The 19,323-nt window shown below is 41.7% G+C and overlaps 2 protein-coding genes across 6 annotated transcripts in view; both read left to right on the top strand.

Moving 5' to 3' along the window:
* Positions 1 to 102: 102 nt before the first annotated feature.
* Positions 103 to 13,951, top strand: LOC130083140 (cytochrome c oxidase assembly factor 8). The gene is made up of 5 exons (XM_056248160.1): positions 103 to 360; positions 834 to 1,031; positions 1,291 to 1,354; positions 4,517 to 4,607; positions 13,821 to 13,951. Exons 1-5 carry the CDS (start codon positions 220 to 222, stop codon positions 13,924 to 13,926), a joined length of 600 nt encoding a protein of 199 aa, XP_056104135.1. The 5' UTR covers positions 103 to 219; the 3' UTR covers positions 13,927 to 13,951.
* A 771-nt stretch (positions 13,952 to 14,722) lies between these two features.
* klc1a (kinesin light chain 1a) overlaps positions 14,723 to 19,323 on the top strand; it is a 43,652-nt gene continuing 39,051 nt past the window's right edge. For 4 of the 5 annotated variants that reach the window (XM_056248143.1, XM_056248141.1, XM_056248142.1 and 1 more), the window contains exon 1: positions 14,723 to 15,098. The gene's annotated coding sequence lies outside the window, so the exon portion shown is untranslated. The remainder of the gene's footprint in view (positions 15,099 to 19,323) is intronic. The other variant, XM_056248144.1, reaches the window with a different exon arrangement.

Raw genomic sequence — 19,323 nt, 5'->3', positions numbered from 1 at the left:
CCATAATGTGATATGCTACGGTTGTGATTTGACCTCGGAAAATAATATCTTCTCTTGTACGAAGCGCTGAAGCATGAGTAATGTAAAGGACTTTTATTTAAAAATCATCCACCATGTTAAAAATGTACTGATAGATGCGTGCTGTTACGGAAGCCAACGGAGAAATCGCACTTATTATGATTTGTATTTGTCAAGGTCGATTCTTTAATTTAATCAAAGATGAATGTAAAAACGTTGAATTGTGTAATATTTAGGTCTCTGCGTCCGTGTTACACACATGCTCCTGTGTCATTAAGGAGTCCCTGTCGAGGTCATCGACAAAGCACAAGCCAACCACCAAAACATGCCAAACGACCAGAGGTTTGTCGTTTACTACCTTATGTCAAATTAACAGCAATGCAACAGTTCATCTGCACATCTTACATTTAAATGCTCTAGTTGCACGTATCAACAAATTATATTAGATTAATATAATGTTATACAATTAAATTAGAATTTTGAATTTGAACTGATCTGGAATTGCATATAATTGTCTATACTTTTGCTTTTAGTTTTTAAAAAACTTTTAAATTGTACATAATTATTGATATTTCAAAAATGCACATTTTTGTACATGTCATTTGTAACATTTAAGTTATTTCAATTAACTGTTTTTTTTTTTACCTGATAAAAAAGTGAAAGTTAAAAAAGTAAGTTATAACTGGATTTAGTTGTTTGATGTTGCCTAGTTTTACGCAGATTAATTAGACTGGTTAGATTAATATGTTTTTGGAAGTTTTCTATCATGCTGCCTTGTTCTAACCTAGATGACCATTGTTTTTTTTTTAATGTAGAGGCCTGGATTCAGTCCAACAGCAACATCAAAATATGACTGGATCGGTCCACCAGATAGACTGTCGAACCTGAGGCCGATCATATATCACATCCCTGAGAATGAGACGCCACTGGAAAGGGAGTTGAGGCATCTGAGACAGGAGACCGAGGACTGGAACCACGAGTTCTGGACCAACCAGAACTTCTCATTTAGCAAGGTATGAACCACAAATGTATGATGCAAGCTTTAAAACCCCTCAGTTTGTAGCAGGCAACATATTTAATATGTTTGTGGAGTAGTTACTGTAACTATTGAGATCCTCCATGAAGTTCTCCCTTTACCATTAGGGGGCAGTTGTGTGTTCCAAAAGATTCTTGCAGTATATCTTTACTATTTCTATAGAATATCATAGAAGTCCACTAGAGTGGACTTTTTTGACTACTTCATATTGACCCATTTCTTTTTTTTTACAACAGGAAAAAGAAGAATACGTTCAATTACAATTGACGGCAAAAGGGTTGTCAGAAAGAGATGATGATGGTGAGCTGTCTAAATACAGACACTACCTACAGCAGGGGTGCGAAACTCAGTTCCTAGAGGACCACAGGCTTGCAGAGTTTAGTTCCAACCCTACTCCAACACACATACCTGTAGGCTGTGTCTGAAATCTTGACCTCTACAAAAAGTGTGTTTCTATATTGTATGAATGTAATCTGGACATACTGCATTCGCCATGCTGCCATTATCATGAGACCTACCAGCGTCAGTTCCATCAAAGCCACTTGAAGGCAAGCCTGCAACCTTATAGCTGAAAAATGCGTAACGCCTGCTGCTAATGCTGCAGTACGCAGGGAAGACAAGAGGCCATTTGTTTCTTTTTGAATGGATGTCAATGGAGGAGAGGCTTCCCAACGCTGAATAAACTGCTTTTGTGAGCAAATAGCTTATCATTTAATGAATCGACAGCCCATTGACTAATCCTCAACATGTTTGCTAATTTTTAGATGGATTTATTTTGAGTTTACACACAAAAAAATCCTGTTTTATTAGAGAAGTCACGGACAATTGTGTGACAGCTTTGATTCAGTTTACACACTTCTCATTTATTTCTATGGTATCTGCAAACTGTGGTTGACCGTCGAAATTCAATGTTGTCAAGGCACACGTGATCCAAGTTAGGTGTCACGCTTTATGCAACGGTAGAGCCTTTGACCCTCCTATCTCCCAATAATAAGACATCTCTGGTTGCATCACTTCACTGCCATTCACAAATCCTCTCCCATGGCCTATGGGATAGTAAAGTGTCCATAATATGCGCACTTCCGAATCTGTAGCAAGTCATCTGGGTACTTTTTGTCTACTCTTTTAAAGTCCCACTCCGATCATATTTTGAGCTATTTTTAAACATTCCCAGTGGTCTTTAAATTATGATTATGCCATTTTTAGCCAAAATCACATAACCTGTGCCATTTTCTGGGACTTCGCTTCAGCAGAGCGGCAGTAGCTCATTAGCAATTCGCCTCTGCGTTGTGGGCGGAGCCGTTAGCACGGAGACGACCCTCCCCCTGCCCGTTGCTGAGAGCTCTGTCTCTCCCGCTAACTTACACCCCCAATACCAGTGGGGCAACAGTATTATATACACGTTAATTATTATTATCCGAAGTTAATCAAAGTTATCACCGATCATTATTTCACTCCAAGACGTCGCGTGTGGAGACGCCCAGTGGAGTTATTACGTCACAACTCCAGTCTATTTTAGCCGGCATTTTAGCGTCTGCTACTGATTCACAGCCATTTGAATGTAGAAATACTCAGAAATACAACTTTGAGCTTATTTTTCTCAAGATATGTCCTCTAACATCAGAAAAATGCCACAAGAACATGTTAACACCTAGAAAAACATTATTTTCATCGGAGTGGGTCTTTAAGTACAATGAATTTGGATATACTACTCTTGTAGTAGTAGTAGTATGTCTAGTTGTGGGCAGTTGTGGCCTAATAGTTAGAGAGTCTTGTAACCTGATGGTTGCGGGTTCGATTCTCAATACTGGCAGGAAATGACTGAGGTGCCCTTGAGCAAGGCACCTAACCCCCAATCGCTCCACAGGCGCCGCAGTGAATGGCTGACCACTGCTTCGGGTGTGTGTCCACGGTTTGCAGTGTATGTGTGTGTGCACTACTCACTGCTCCCAATGTGTGTGCACTAACTCTGACAGGTTAAAGAGTACAAAACCCGGGAATGGGTTGCCATACTTGGCCGTCACTTTTTACTTCACATACTGTTTTTGGTCTACTTTATAGTAGGTAAGTATGAAATTTTGTATGCAGCCCTAGGCTGTGTCTGAAATCGCATACTCTCTTGAGTAGGTACTTATTTTGAATAAGTTACTACTTTACGACCGCTAAAAGAGTATGTTCTGTATAGTATGAGTGTGTGTAGTATGAATGTTATCCGCATATACTACTGACTGCCATTAAAAAAAAAAATCTCCCATGGCCTCATGGGACAGTAAAGTGTTCATCGTATGGACACTTCAGAATCTCACTGGAAGTAGTAGGTCATCCGCGTACTTTTTGCCTACTCTTTTATGAGGACTGAGAATTCAAATAAGCCTGAAGGACTTGATTAGCTGGATCAGGTGTGTTTAATTAGGGTTGAAGCTAAACTCACATTTGTCGGCCGCATACGTCATAAAGGATGTCATATTTCAGAATAGTAACTATGAAAAAATGTACCTTTTATTTCTAGTGAAGCATAAATTGTTGTAATTTCTTAATGACTTTGAAATGTAGTGGTCAGTTTACAGAAATGAAGCAGCCTCAATGACATATGCAACTGACAAATGCGACCTCTGGAGGACACAGCCTTCGAAATGATGAGACGCAGCTTCTGCAGGGCTGTGGCCCTCCAGGAACTGAGGTTTGCACCCCTGACATTCAATTCACACTGTCAGTCCAAATCTGATTATTTGTGTATACTATTGGAATCTGATCTAAAATTATTGACATCCACATTATGTATCGCAACTGTTCAGATCCGTTAGTTTTCTGAAATATCTGCATTGGTTTCTATGACAATGACATTGTGTTTGTAGGCATAGGCCAAAAACAACAACCACTACATGGAGTAATTTGCAATACAGATGATGTCTTATTTACAACATGACAATGTGTAGCATCGCGCTGGACTACATCTTCTGAGCCAGCGGCAGAAACGTAGGAGACTGGTCTGAGCGGCTTTATGCCACGCTGTCGTCTCCGCCGGTTTCGAAACATGTCTACGTTATATTGTCTTTTTTTCTTTTTTTTGCAACAACCACAACCTGGTTTCTGCAGTGACTTTCAGCATGTTTCCTATTAGCAACGTCTGACGTTTACGGTTTACGTGGCATGAGAAAGCACATAAACCATGCAAAGTCCGATCAGAGCAGTCGGACTGAAAAGGATTTCCAGAAATGTGATTTGAATAGGATTTCAAACCACATTTGGATGTAGCTTGAAACAGATTTTCGCATTTCATGTGATTTTTCTTTTTTCTTTTTCTTTGCCCTTCACACTCGCTAAATCTGATTGGATTCTAGTCGGATATGCAGATATCAGATTTGGACTGACAGTCTGAATGTAGGAGACATGCCTGTGGTGGTTTTGGCACTGCTAATTGATATGTGCTTGTTTATGCTGTGTCATTTATCACTGTTCCAGGAAGGAAAAGGACTTTAAGCAGTGAGGAAATGGCAGTATTCTACAAACACTTCTTGGACAAAAACATTACAAGGCATTCCAGTTATAACAGGTGAGATTCAAATACTTTAATAATTTTAAAAACGGCTCTACACAATCCTCTACATGCATTCTCTCGTCTGATTTATAGTTTATACTTTTTAAGCAAGGAAAAGGCTTATATTTTCTTAAAATGTCCCCCTTCAGCATTATTGCATTGCAGTTAAATATCGACTTTTCTAACACATTATTGGGAGAAATAGTGACAAATGATATTTATATGCATTTTATGTAAGCTGTCTGCCATACTGTTATAAACAGGGTGCGATTTGTGAAAAAAACAGAGGGGGGGATGTTTTGAAAAAGTTTTAGTCATAAAAATAAATCATGAGAACATGAACTTCACTGCATTTGCAGGAATTGTAAAATCTTTTTTCTTATTATCTCATGAAGTAGCTAGTCTAACGCAATATTTTTACTCTAATAGCTTATATGAACTGTGATCACGCACAACGAAAAAACACGCAAGAATTAAATCCCCCTCCCAGTAGCCACCATGGATAGTGCCACTCGGCTTGACATGTCAAAACACTTATTTATGAATGGCAAAATTAAAGCTGCTGTCCGTAACTTTTTTAAGTTAAAAATAATCCAAAATAATTATATTAAAAAAAACATATTCTGCCAGTGGTCAAAACTATCTGCTTGCCATAGCTAGATTCAAAACGGTTAGCTTGTAATAATGATTTTAATTCCAGTGGTACTGGTGGGTTTCCGCGGGAAATTCGAGCATGTCTTTGCGTCATTACGTCACACCCGTACACATAAAGAAGGAGTTTCGGCTAGCCGGCTATACTGCTCGTGACGAGATGTTTAGATGTATAGGCTTTTCTCGCAGCACTTTACATAATTAAACTTATGGCATCCAGAAAGATCCAAACAACAATCATCAGTGTCAACTGGAGATTCAGCAGTTATAAAACCCAAAAGACTTCGTACTTCGGATTTAAGGTGGCTAGAGAAAGAGAAAGAAACCGTCTCATGCGAACACAAGGATTTAAACATTGGCGGGGCTTTTGAAAAGTGCGTGAACTCCGTGTTTTGAAGGGGTTCAAAACGGAAGAAGAGACGGCTTTTTTCTGCTGAACAAGTAAGACATTTCAATAGTTCAATCGTGTAACAGTACGTTTTCTTAATTCACACAGTTATGGAGTTTCCTTTGTTGTGCCTTTCTCGTTTTGCTATTATGGAGAATATGAATTCTGAACTACACAGGTAACCATAAAACACATTAAATTTAACATTAGTCACGCAATGCTGATGTTGTTAACATGAACAATTTGAGAACAAAGTAGGCTATAATTTGCACGGTTGCTGTAAATCGCGTTGATTAAATCTAACGAAGCTTATCATGTCGAATGCTTTTTCCCCCTTAGTTGGTCAGAACAAAAATGGATTTTACTTACTTGTTCAGAAGACATTTTCTTATGAAAATTCTTATGTTGGTCAAACTTTCAAAAAGTGAATCTGTAATTCTGTATGACAGTATCCACACAGCGCGGTGACTGACAGCAGCACTCGCCTCAAAGCACTGTGTTCATCCGCGCTGTTTAATGCCGATTTACAACCCACGTAAAGATGATAATTCCGCGAATCACTGCAGTTACAGATTTCGAACAGAGAGATGGCGACAAAGAGGAAAAGCTACGGACTGCAGCTTTAAATGGCACAACATAGTGTCAACTTAAACAAATAGGCTATAGTGTAGGCCTTTGCATCATACTAGGAAAACAGTCTTTTTCTGCTTTCCTGTGGGAAAATCCGCAGCTTTCCAGTGGGTGGTCTATTTCGGATTTTATTGTTCTATCGCACTTGACAGTTCACATTACATCGCTTTACTTAGTTTAGGCTAGGCTACTTCTATTAGTCTGTTGAACCATGGATTGATTGCAAAGTTAAACCATCACAGTAGAAACAGTTGTACTGCTGTTAAAGTAACAACGTTAATGTTACATCGTGATGCTGAGCTACAGTGAAATGATAGAAAAGACAGATGACAGATCTGTCAATTCGCGTCTACCGCGCCGCGCTAAACGCCTCAGTCTCGCAAGTGTTGATAGGCTATTACTCGTGAGGAGTAACCAATCAGATAGCGCCGTGGGCGGGACATTGAGCAAGTCTGCAGAGAGGTGATTACAGAGAGGCTGCGGCCGCTATACCAGAGCCAGCCGAAGGAGCGCATTTTAAAATAAAATTGACTTTATTCAAACCACGGACCCGTGATAAGTTTTGTGATCCGTCTCGCCACTATTGTAGTAGCACTGATCACTTTGAGGGGGGGGATAAATTTATCCCCACCGGGGATAAAAATAATTAAGCAGAGGCAGGGATACTTTGACCAGAAAGGGGGAAATCCCAGCGCATACGTTTTTGTATGCGCTGAGAAGTTCCTCCACTCAAAAGACCAAGATTCCTTGCGAATAGAACATGCGCAGAACACAAATCACTATGGGGATATGCCGATGCGCGTTTACTTGACCAAAAATTCGGGTTAGAAAAGGGGTACCCCAGGTATCATATCCCGGTTTTTAAAATCCGGGATATAAGCATATTCGGGTTCCCTTTCAAGGCGGTCACTTCGACATTACGTCATACTGACGTATATGGAAACTCCTCCCTTCTCCATTTTCACTGAAATCTTATAGGTGGAGACAGCTGGCCAATTGACGCAAAACATGCAAATGCTGACCGGTCCGCGGGCAGTATAAATAGCATGGGCGCGACAATTACGTCAGAATCTCTTTCTTCACGCTAGAAGTCTTATCTGAAGTCATCGTGGAAGTTGCAATAGAGGTTACGCACCATGTTTCCTCCCCGCATCCGATGGCTGCTACATGCCAGATATGTGCGGTATTGACTCGCTCTACCCAAACAAGGATCTACTGAGGCCGCACTCACGGACGACAGGCATGTGCTGGTCCAGTGGTTTTCAAACCTGTCCTGGAGGACCCCCAACACTGCACGTTTTCTTTGTCTCCCGAATCAAACACAACTGATTAAACTCATCAGCTCATTAACCCATGTGATAATGAGCTGATGAGTTGAATCAGGTGTGTTTGATTAGGGAGACAAAGAAAAGGTGCAGTGTTGGGGGTCCTCCAGGACAGGTTTGAAAACCACTGTGCTGGTCTACCAGTGCGCGCCCTCATAAACCCGGGCATCAGCAGGGATGAGGCCCACTGCCACATTTTAACCTGCCCGTCGCCTCTCCGGTCCTTTTCGCGGGCTCGCTAGAAGGACTCGACGCGATAGGCTTCGTCGGAAAGGATACTTTTATTATTTCACTTAGCCCGGTATCTAACAGCCAGGCTACTTCAAGAAAGATTCCGTCTTCACGACGTCCTATGGTAAGTCATGCGAAGATGCATGAGAGACGAGGCAAGGCCATGGCTCTGTGTCTAAAGGCGCGAAAGTGGTTGTTTCCCCCTGTGGCTCAGTGGCGAAACCCAAAGCCGTCGCACGGGAGACCCGTGTTCGATCCTAGCTCTCACAGCAGATAAAATTTAGTCTCGCCGCGGCCAGACTTTAAACCGAAACTTTTGATCTCTATACGGTCCAGCCTTCCTCGATGTCTCTCTTCGTCGGCACCTCGTCCCGCCTAATTCGGCTACAGCCGCCAAAACGGTTCGAACCCGAACAAACCGGATCTTCACCGTTGGCAGAGGGCGGGACCGGGAATGTGGCGACACAGGCCACGGAGAGCGCTGCGCCAGGACGCCCCGCTCTGGTGATGGAGGTGCACAGCTTACAGCTTATGTCGTCAGGCTGCCCTGTATCCTTCAGTGCAACTGGCCATTCTGATTTAACCACGTATCCACAGTTGTTGTCGCTACGCCACTGACGCTGTGTTTATGTTCACACTGCACACTGATATGTGCTATGATTTGTGCCGTTATATATTGCCCTGTTTCTTTCAGTGCGAATGGCTACTCTGATTACCACGTATTCACAGTTGTTGTCGCTATGCCACTGACGCTGTGTTTATGTACACACTGCACACTGATATGTGCTATGGTTTAACTGTTATATCCTTATATATTGCCCTGTATCCCTCAGTGCAACTGGCCATTCTATTAACCACGTATTCACAGTTGTTGTCGCTACGCCACTGACGCTGTGTTTATGTACACACTGCACACTGATATGTGCTATGATTGAACTGTTATGCCCTTATATGTTGCCCTGTATCCCTCAGTGCAACTGGCCATTCTGATTTAACCACGTATTCACAGTTGTTGTCGCTACGCCACTGACGCTGTGTTTATGTACACACTGCACACTGATATGTGCTATGATTTAACTGTTATGCCCTTACATGTTGCCCTGTATCCCTCAGTGCAACTGGCCATTCTGATTTAACCACGTATTCACAGTTGTTGTCGCTACGCCACTGACGCTGTGTTTATGTTCACACTGCACACTGATATGTGCTAAGATTTGCGCCGTTATATGCTGCCCTGTTTCTTCAGTGCAATGGCTATTCTGATTACCACGTATTCACAGTTGTTGTGCGATGAAATGACGCTGTGTTTACGTGCACTCTACACACTGATATGTGTTCATGATTCATGCCGCTATAAATTGCCCTGTATCCTTCAGTGCAACTGGCTATTCTGATTCACAGTTGTGCGATGCCACTGACGCTGTGTTTATGTACACTGATATGTGTGTGTTATGCTTATGCCACGATATTGCCCTGTACCCTTCAGTGCAACTGGCTATTCTGATTACTACGTATTCACAGTTGTTGCGATGCAACGGACGCTGTGTTACGTACACACTACGCACTGTTATGTGTATGATTTATGCCATTATATATTGCCCTGTTCCTTATCTTTCAGTGCAAATGGCTATTCCGATTACTACGTATTCACAGTCGTGCGATGCAACTGACGCTGTGTTACGTACACACTGTCCACTGCGTTATGAATTTTGCCGTTGTTGCCCTGTATCCTTCAGTGCAAATGGCTATTCTGATTACTACGTATTCACAGTTGTTGTGCGATGCAACTGACACTGTGTTACGTTCACACTACACAGCGTTATGTGTTGGGATTTATGCCATTATATATTGCCCTGTAATTTTCAGTGCAAATGGCTATTCTGATTACTATGCAGTACGTATTCACAGTTGTTGTGCGATGCAACTGACGCTGTGTTTATGTACACACTACACACTATGTGTTATGAATTTTGCCGTTGTATATTGCCCTGTATCCTTCAGTGCAAATAACTATTCTGATTACTACGTATTCACAGTGTGGCGTGATGCAACTGACACTGTGTTACGTACATACAACTCACTGTTATGTGTAATGATTTATGCTATTATATATTGCCCTGTGTCCTTCAGTGCAAATGGCTATTCTGATTACGTACACAGTTGTTGTGCGGTAGGGCTGCACGATATTGGTAAAAAATCACATTGCGATATTTTATTTTTCTGCGATATATATTGCGATATAAAAACAATTTCACCAGATTACTTAAATAGCTCTATTTGGAAAGAATGAATAATTCTAGAATGACTTGGGTGGTTTTGTCATGGAGTAAATCTGCATAGAAACTAATATTAATAGTATGTTAACTAATGTAGTTAACTAGACTTTAATAAATGGAACCTTATTGTAAAGTGTTTCTGATTTATGTCTCTTGAGTTCAGTGTTGGACAGATCAGTTGTTTTAACCATTCATTAAAGTGAATCGGTTCAAATGAGTCATTAGTTCGCGAATCGGACGTTTCATTAACGGACCACATCGCACAAGATTTGTCAACACAGAAAACATTTCATCACTGGATGAAATCCATCACTGAGTCAACTCAACTCAATTCATTAATATGCGCGAGGGAGGGAGAGCGAGAAAGACAGTTTGAAGACGGTGAGAGTGCGCGCGCGCGACCGGGGCTTTCACTCTCTCTGCTCGCTCTCTCAGTTAAACAAGCGCAGCAGTCAGTCTTTACATCAGTCACCGGTCAAACTTTGGCGGGACAAAAATACGCTTTAGAGGCTGACAGAAAACAGCGCGCAAGTTCCAGTCTTCTTGCGCTTTATGTTTAAACTGACAGGCCTTGCAAATTGATAAACTCTCACACTATGATGGTTGAACTTTGCAATTAATCCACGAATCACAAGCGTTACGGGCCGGAGAGCTGCTGGCACGTTGCCTACTGATCATGAATCACCATCAACTACGATCCATACTTGACATCGTACATATCTGCGATGTGACTATCGTGGATGCGCACATCGCGATATCGATGTTAAAATGATACATCGTGCAGCCCTATTGTGCGGTGCAACTGACGCTGTGTACACGCTACGCACTGATGTGCTATGTTTACGCCGCTAAATATTGCCCTGTATCATCAGTGCAACCGGCTATTCTGACTTACTATGTATTCACAGTCGATGTCGCGATGCCTCTGACGCTGTGTTTTTGTACACACTAATGTGACTATGCTATCGCGTTGCCCTGTATCCTTCAGTGCACCTAGCTATCCTATCTAACTGTGCATAGTCACAGTTTGTCGCTACGGCGACTTGCGCTGCATCTGTGTCCACACTGAAGCGTTATGCAGTTATGTGGCTAACGTAACTGACCATTATGTGAACTGTGCATATTCATGCAGTCTTGGTCGCTTCGTCGACTTGCACTGCATTATACACTCAGATGTTTGAAATGTGCACACTGATGGGTAATGCTGTTATGTTGCCCTGTCCTTCAGTCCAACATCCAGCTATCCTATCTAACTGCATATTCAGTTTCCTTCAGTGCAAAACTAGCTATCCTAATCTAACCGTGCATATTCACAGTTCTGGATGTATGTACGTAAACGGATGTGTTATGCTGTAATGCTGCCCTGTTTCCTTCAGTGCTGCTAGCCATCCTAATCTAACTATGCATCTTAGTTTCTGTCTCTACACAGTTTCTGTTGCTACAGCGACTTACGCTGCGTTATGTACATGCAAGGATGCGCTATTCCTTACTCACTTGTGTTATGCTGCCATGTTGCCCTGTATTTTCAGTGCAACTAGCTATCCCAGTCAAACTGTGCATATTCACAGTCTCCGTCGATAAGGCGACATGCGCTGCATTTATTTACAAATGGATGTGTTCATGCAGCGGTGTTGCCCCGTATCCTTCAGCCTAATACGGAGCTCACTCCGTGTATTAAGTTGGCGCTACAGCGACCTATGCTGTACGTGCATGTGCTACGCTGTTATATTGCCCCGTTCCTATCAGGGCAACTGGTTATTCTGTGCTAACTCATATATTCACAGTTGTAGCTACAGTTATGACTGTGTTTGTGTGCTTACTGAGGTGCTATGCTATTATGGGGCTATTTTCTAACTGCGTATATTCACAGTTGTCGTCGCTACGGCCACTGGCACTGTGTTTATGTACATTCAGTTATGTGTTGATTTGCACTTCTGTACATTGGCTATAGAACATCGGCTATGTTCTACAAGGTGGCACCCCAGCCCCAAGCTGTGGAACCTTCTTGTGTGTCCGCTGCTGGGTCCTTAGTTGAGCAAGACACTTCACACTGACAAGTGCTGAGACGGAGCTCTCCCTAAGATGGCCTTACCACCGGCTCTCGCCCCAGCGAAGCGCTTGGAGACTTACGCTCATTCTAGTGAATGTTGTCGCATTGTCTCGGACCTGATGACTGCAGCATCACTCTCAGTCCGATACCAAGCTACGTTCCGAAGTCGCTTACACCGTTCAGAGCACAGGTTGATCCCTGCCCGCCTTATCTGCTGAGTTTCAGCCTCGCATGATGCCGATGCTCAGAGTGATGTTGGCCCTGTAAGGGATTTGTGGATGTACGTGGATCACTAGGCAGCAGTCTACCAGCTGTTTGTGTGCTTGGTGGATGGTACTAGGGACGTGCTGTTTTATACAGGGACTTTCTCTCTGAATTCGACGCTTTAAATTTAGGTATGCTGGCTGTCTTCTCAGAACACATTCGCCAGGGTTCCAAGTTTGATGCACCACCTTAGCGTCGTGGGTTCGGTGAGTTTTATCAATGTGCTCATGAAACTGTTACCACCAGCTGTGCAGTAGTCTGTATTGCAGAGTTACCATTGCTGCTAACTCTGTGTTATGACTATAAGGTTACATAGCTGTTTCCACATTACGCAGTAGTTCCAACGTACTGTTAACTCTGTGTGTGGCTTAAGGTTATGCAGCTGTCACCGCTATGCCGTCGACACTGTGTTAGCTCTTGTGCTCGAGTGCTTATGGTGTTGTGTTGCCCTGTCCAGTGCAGCCTTCGCCTCATTGCAGTGGATGCACAACTTGGTAAGCCGGAGCAGACGTTGGTCTCGTTTCGCCTATCAGTTTTGAGTGCTCCTAGCGGCGCTGCTGGCTTAGAACTGTTGTTCCTGTGGGAGTGTAGTTTGACCCCGTTCAGGGCTTATCTTCACTGCGCTCACGGCGGGATTCTATACAGTTCCCATATACGTCAGTATGACGTAATGTCGAAGTGACCGCCTTGAAAGGGAACGTCTCCGGTTACTATCGTAACCTCGGTTCCCTGAGAGGCGGGAACGAGACATTACGTCAACCGCCGTGCTCGCCGTTTGATCAGCTGTGCTAGCGTTCAGTCTTGATTCTGACGTAATTGTCGCGCCCATGCTATTTATACTGCCCGCGGACCGGTCAGCATTTGCATGTTTTGCGTCAATTGGCCAGCTGTCTCCAGCTGGCGTTAACCTATAAGATTTCAGTGAAAATGGAGAAGGGAGGAGTTCCCATATACGTCAGTATGACGTAATGTCTCGTTCCCGCCTCTCAGGGAACCGAGGTTACGATAGTAACCGGAGACGTTTTTGCAGGTGTTTACATGGCCGTGTGCGACCGGGTTATTGCTAATATCCCGGTTTTGAACGGGTTATTGGCTGCATGTAAACGTAGTCATTGATTTACATTACAAGCTATCAGAATTTCATCTTACTTTTTGGCCATATAAATATCAGCAACTTCACCAAATTGCTAATTATTTGGGCCTCTGAATAAAACGGAGGTGTTTTCTTTCTCCTCAAGTGTGAGCTCCATATTCTCCTATATTATACTATATGAGCCATAAAAGCCTGATGTATCAAATATGATAGTCAACAACAACTAAAAAGAGCCTTTTTGGTGTTTTATCTAAAACTGTTCCATTAAAAAAAAATTATTCTATTACAACAGGATTAATTCCAAACCTTTTGTGTTTCAGGGAATGGTACAGACGGAACTTCACCATTACACTTCTGATGGCAAGAGTAGCTCTACACAACACATGGAGGACACTGACTGGACGAGAGAAAGGAAAAACTACATGAAATACAAATAAAGACTGTAAATGAATCACTGCTCTCTATGGTGTTGTCTCTATGTGGAAGTGAAAGCAGTAAAAGTTTAGACCAAACATTGCACCAAAACCTGGAACTGTTGTGTGGGTTTTTATAATCTGAGTCTTCTCGCCAAGTTCAAAACCTAAATATTATTACATCAATAGTTATACGTTGAGAGGAGAGATGCAGAGGTGGTTCTGGTGTATGGAATTGTAAAACCAGGAGTGTAAGCAGAAGCAGAGTGATGCCAAATGCTTTGAGCAGGCGGAGAAATTAATCTCACTCCGCTCCACATTATGTGGCATTCCAGACCAGTTTTCTTTCTGTAATTTGCTTATTTACGCGCAAAACTTGATAAATTGGCTTATTCTGACTATTTTTTAATTTATTTTTTATTGGCAGGGAGTACCGGACACTTTCTCTAGCTCGCAAGATATTCAATATTAACGTCTTGTTAATTAAACTGAGGGATATCACTCTCTCTCAACTCACTATACATTGCGAATAAATCACTCATATTTGCGACTAAATTTCACACCAGGCAACTAAATGTCTATCATAGCCACATAGCTAATAATGAATGGTTTATCTGACGATTCTTATTACTAATATTGCTTAAATAAACTAGACGACCTTTGTTATAATATATACGGAAACATAATAGTACAAGACAAATAGGACTACTAATGAAACAAACTAAATAAAAAGTTATATTAACAGCTGATATCAACATTTTCGATAATCCCAAATTCCTTTTATCTTCGGATGACATCATAATGAGGAGGAGTAAACCTGCCGGGAGAAACAACGCCATTTTCACCCAGTGCAGCTCCAGACAGATGAGATGCGTCTGAGATCTGACTGTCTGAGCAAACACCGCGTCACACATTATGACTATGTGTGATTAATAATCTATTGTTTCTGCGCCACTCTGTGATTTGAGCTCGTGCTGGAGGAATCGGACTGCTAGTGGCAGGAACTTCCCCCATCGAGCTCCGGAAGACTGGAGAGGACACACACAACTGGTCCGACTGCCCTATTCCAGCCCCCAAACCCTCTCAATCAGGCTGCGGAGTGTTATATTGACTTGAGTTTTGTGGTGGGACACAGAGGAACAAACCCTGTTACAGTTGTGTGTGATCTGGATGTTCCGCTGAACGGTAAGATGTTTATTATGCTAACGAGCTAACGTTAACTCACGCGCTCATCTCCCGTCCGAGGCTGGCTGGGAGTGTCAGTCTACCTGTCAAATGAGTGTTTACATCGCCTTTAAACGACTTCGAGATCGCTATCACTTTATTAGACCTGGTAAATCGGCTGGATGGATGCTCAGAGGTATGTTATTGAAAGTCAGATGTGTGATATTAAGTCACAGAGTGTGTAAGCCCAGCCAGGCCATGAAATGCAGTAGAGAGTGTTAGTCACTGCACCAGATAACTGTCTATGATACTGCCCTAAACCATCCAGAAGATCAGTATTAAACCAGCAATTGATCAGTGTTCATTCAATGTTAGTCACTGCTCCAGAGAACTGTCTATGATATCTGTTCAGTAGGGGTCAAATCTCTGCGTGGCAGTGGTACTCAATCCTGACCTCCACATTTTGGAAATCTCCCTTATTGAATTTATATAGCTGATTCATATCATAAGTTTCAGTGCTGGGTGTCTTTCAGGATTGAGGACCACTGCCTTAATCCATAAAGAAGATTGTGTTAAATGAGTTTAAAATCATTGCACCACTAAGCAGACTATAGATTGTTTCACAGCCTGTGCTAACACATTTCTGCAGTAATAGGCTATATAGATTTTTAATGTTTTTTAAAGAAGTTTCTCCGAAGTTCTTCACCAAGACTGCATAAAAAACAGTAATATTGAGAAATATTACAATTTAAAATAACTGTTTCTGTTTTAATTTATTGTAAACTGTAATTTATTCCTGTGATGGTAAAGCTGAATATTCAGCATAATTTCTCCAGTCTTCAGAGTCACATGATCCTTCAGAAATCATTCTAACATGCCGATTTGCTTTGAACTTTGCTTTTGAACATTTCTTTTTAGTATCATTTTTGAAAATTTTGTTTGTGCTGTGATGCACTTCTCAGTGTATTCAACAGTTTAGAGTTGGTAAGTTATTTTTTTTAAAGGAAGTAATATTTTTATTCAGCACAAATGCATTACATTGATCAAAATTGACAGAAAAGACATTTGTTTTAGCTTTCTATTTAAAGAATCGTTAAAAAATGCATCGTAGTTTGTTTACACAAAAATATTAAGCAGCACAACTGTGTTGACAGATCAACTTGATAACAATTGAGCACCAATAATAATTGAGCTCAAAACCAGCATATTAGAATGATTTCTGAAGGATCATGTGACACTATATATATATATCAGCTATGCATGAAATGCACTCCAATAGAAGTGACCGTTTGAATATATTTTGTTGATCATGACTCGCCTCTCTAGTTCTTCTCTATTCACATATAAAGGCTAAATTCAATCTGTTCATCATATAAAGTGATCGAGTCTCTTCAGAAAATTTGGACTAAACCGCTCAATTAATAGGATTAGTTTAACTTTTTGAATCGTCAAAGTGGTAGTTGCGTAGCTGTCAACGAATAGACAGAAAGCTCTCAGATTTCATCAAAAATATCTTAATTTGTGTTCCGAAGATGAACGAAAGTCTCATGGGTTTGGAACGACATGAGGGTGAGTAATTAATGAAATAATTTTTATTTAGGGGTGAACTGTCCATTTAAGAACTGCCTAATTCTCTAATAAATGTATTATTGAACTGGTTCTGCTGGTCTCAGAAGGAGACTTTATATAGGAGCTTGTTAGACCAGTTGAGTGATGAATAGTACTTGTATGTTGCAAGAAATTAGTTTTAATTGTTTATTTGTATTTAATTTAATTAAACACACAATCCCTGTCTCACTACTTGATATGTTGACGTGTAACCCAAATATTTACAAAAATAATTATTTCATGACGATTACTAGCTTGGAATCAACTGAGCGCAAGGTGCCTGATCTTGCTGCATGACGTGGCTCTTCTTTAGTTGGTATGCAGATGGCTTGCTCTGCTTGGTTGACATACAGTCCGTCTTTGCTCAGTGAAAGCTTTTGTATTTCAGTGAAGGAGATGCAGTCTCTGAGCGGTTTGAATGTGTGGCCAGCTGTGAGCTCGGGCTCCACTGCAGTGGCTTCTCAATGAGAAGGTGGCTGCTTCTCCTCTGGGGAATCAATGGGACAGTTATAAATTTGGCTCCGCACAGGAACACGAGCGCAATTTATGGCCACTCATACACTTGTGCTGCAGCAAAGCGCCTCCGTTTGATTATACTGAACGCGTTCATCTGAATTGAACTCTGGGATGTGACTTGTGTGATGGAAATGTGTCAGCATCTTGTTATATGGGATAGGTTTTGGACACATCAAACCTGATATAGTAGGTTTTCTTATAAAACTAACATCGCAACAAGGGTTTCTTGATTCATTGTTTCTACTAACACCTGTTTCTCTTCTTCTTTATTCACGCACAGCTGATACTTAAAACAGAACGAAACAGACATCAGGATGATTCCCCAAAATATCACAGAGAAAAGGCAAAGCTTTAGTGTAAGACGGTGCTTTAACCTTCACACATAGCGTTGGAGAAGTCAGAGGGAGTGGCGTCTGAAGCTGAGTGGGTTGGACTGAAGTGTCAGGGCAATCGCACTCTTTTGCAGAGTTCATTAAAATGAAGCGCCACACTGCAGTTTCTCATGGTGGTCTGAGTCTCTAGCCCAAGGCGATCAAGGACACACACACCAGCCTCAGTGTTAATGTTACTTCTCGCAAACAATGTCATCTGTAGATTTAGACTTTGTTATAAAATTAACATTAAGATAAATAAATGCTTTAGAATTGTTAGTTCATTGGTAACTAATGTAGCTAACTAATGTTATCAAATGGGATCTTATTGTAAAGTGTTACCATTTTTTTTTGACAGCCCCATGCAGTTCTCATTCATTTTAAATGCATAAATGTTTTGCCAATCATTATAACATATTAAGGACGGTCTTTAGCGACCTGGATCTATATGTTACACGGATGCATCTCTAGCTGTCGCAAATCGTTTTCCCAGTACATTCAGCATCTGGCTCATATTCGCGATCTCAAACATATTCTTAAAACTATCATTTTCAACATCTTCAAAATAAATACTTTGATCACTGACAGCTTCTTCACCAGATCCACCATCAAGTGACAGTGACACGAATATTTGATTATGTTCAGTACTTGCTCTGCAGTAAATCGCTTCAAGTTTTGCTGATGATGATACTTATTGTTTTGTTTTCTGCCTGCGGTAACTATGAGTGAAACGTCAATTCATCACTGTGTATCAGACATTGCCACCTTGTGGAATTAAGCCGAGTTGCACTTATTCAGTCAACAAAGATTAAATTATTGTTGTGCAGAAAAACATACTTGCACTGTTGTTACTAGGGGTGGAACGGTACATGTATTCGTACCGAACCGAAACGGTACGGGCGTCACGGTTCGGTGCACGAATTTACACGGAGAATACACGGTATAAAAATAAATAAAACTCGCGTGGAAATTAATTAATGTAATGCGGAACTACTGTTAGATACGCGGGTTCTTTAGGGACACATAATCTGTAACATCGGCTTAGCTCTGAACGCGCGTTCACTTCAAACGTTGGCTTTATACGCGCGTCCTATTCGCTTTGGACTAGCGTCGAACTAGACGCGATAGACGCGAATTTAACGCTCTATTCGCGTTTGGTGTGACCACATAATGAACAGGCTGCGATGTCAAGATTGCAATGCTGGAGTGTGTGTGTTTGTGTGTGTGTGTGTGTGTGTGTGTGAGAGAGAGAGAGAGAGGCACGGCCGCAATCGAACAGTGAAAAACATAAAAAACATACTCGGTCATTTTGTTCATACAGATCATTAAACCTGCAAAGTGTTTACTTATATTTGTGTACACTCGCAATAAAACACAACATTGTGCTTTTGTCACAATGTAAACTCTTGTCAAACTGTAACCTACAACTGTCACCCAACCAAAATCTCTCTCTCTCTCTCTCTCTCTCTCTCTCTCTCTCTCTCTCTCTCTCTCTCTCTCTCTCTCTCTCTCTCTCTCTCTCTCTCTCTCTCTCTCTCTCACTCACTCACTCACTCACTCACTCACACTCACTCTCTCACTCTCACACTCACACTCACACTCACACTCACACTCACACTCACACTCACACTCACACTCACACTCACACTCACACTCACACTCACACTCACACTCACACTCACACTCACACTCACACTCACACTCACACTCACACTCACACTCACACTCACACTCACACTCACACTCACACA

The sequence above is a fragment of the Rhinichthys klamathensis genome, unplaced genomic scaffold (assembly GCF_029890125.1).
Source record: "Rhinichthys klamathensis goyatoka isolate OS25496 unplaced genomic scaffold, OSU_Roscu_1.1 h1tg000053l_1, whole genome shotgun sequence".
Classification (NCBI taxonomy): Eukaryota; Metazoa; Chordata; class Actinopteri; order Cypriniformes; family Leuciscidae; genus Rhinichthys; species Rhinichthys klamathensis.
The sequence above is the reverse complement of the archived record's forward strand: the minus strand, read 5'-3'. Positions and strand labels throughout refer to the sequence as shown.

What these genes read in the sequence shown, in the direction of transcription:
- LOC130083140 (XM_056248160.1), top strand. Translation starts at nt 220, where the DNA reads ATGAATGTAAAAACGTTGAATTGTGTAATATTTAGGTCTCTGCGTCCG. An exon ending in AACATGCCAAACGACCAGAG is followed by an intron (nt 361 to 833) that starts GTTTGTCGTTTA and finishes TTTTTAATGTAG; the next exon opens with AGGCCTGGATTCAGTCCAAC. An exon ending in AGAACTTCTCATTTAGCAAG is followed by an intron (nt 1,032 to 1,290) that starts GTATGAACCACA and finishes TTTTTACAACAG; the next exon opens with GAAAAAGAAGAATACGTTCA.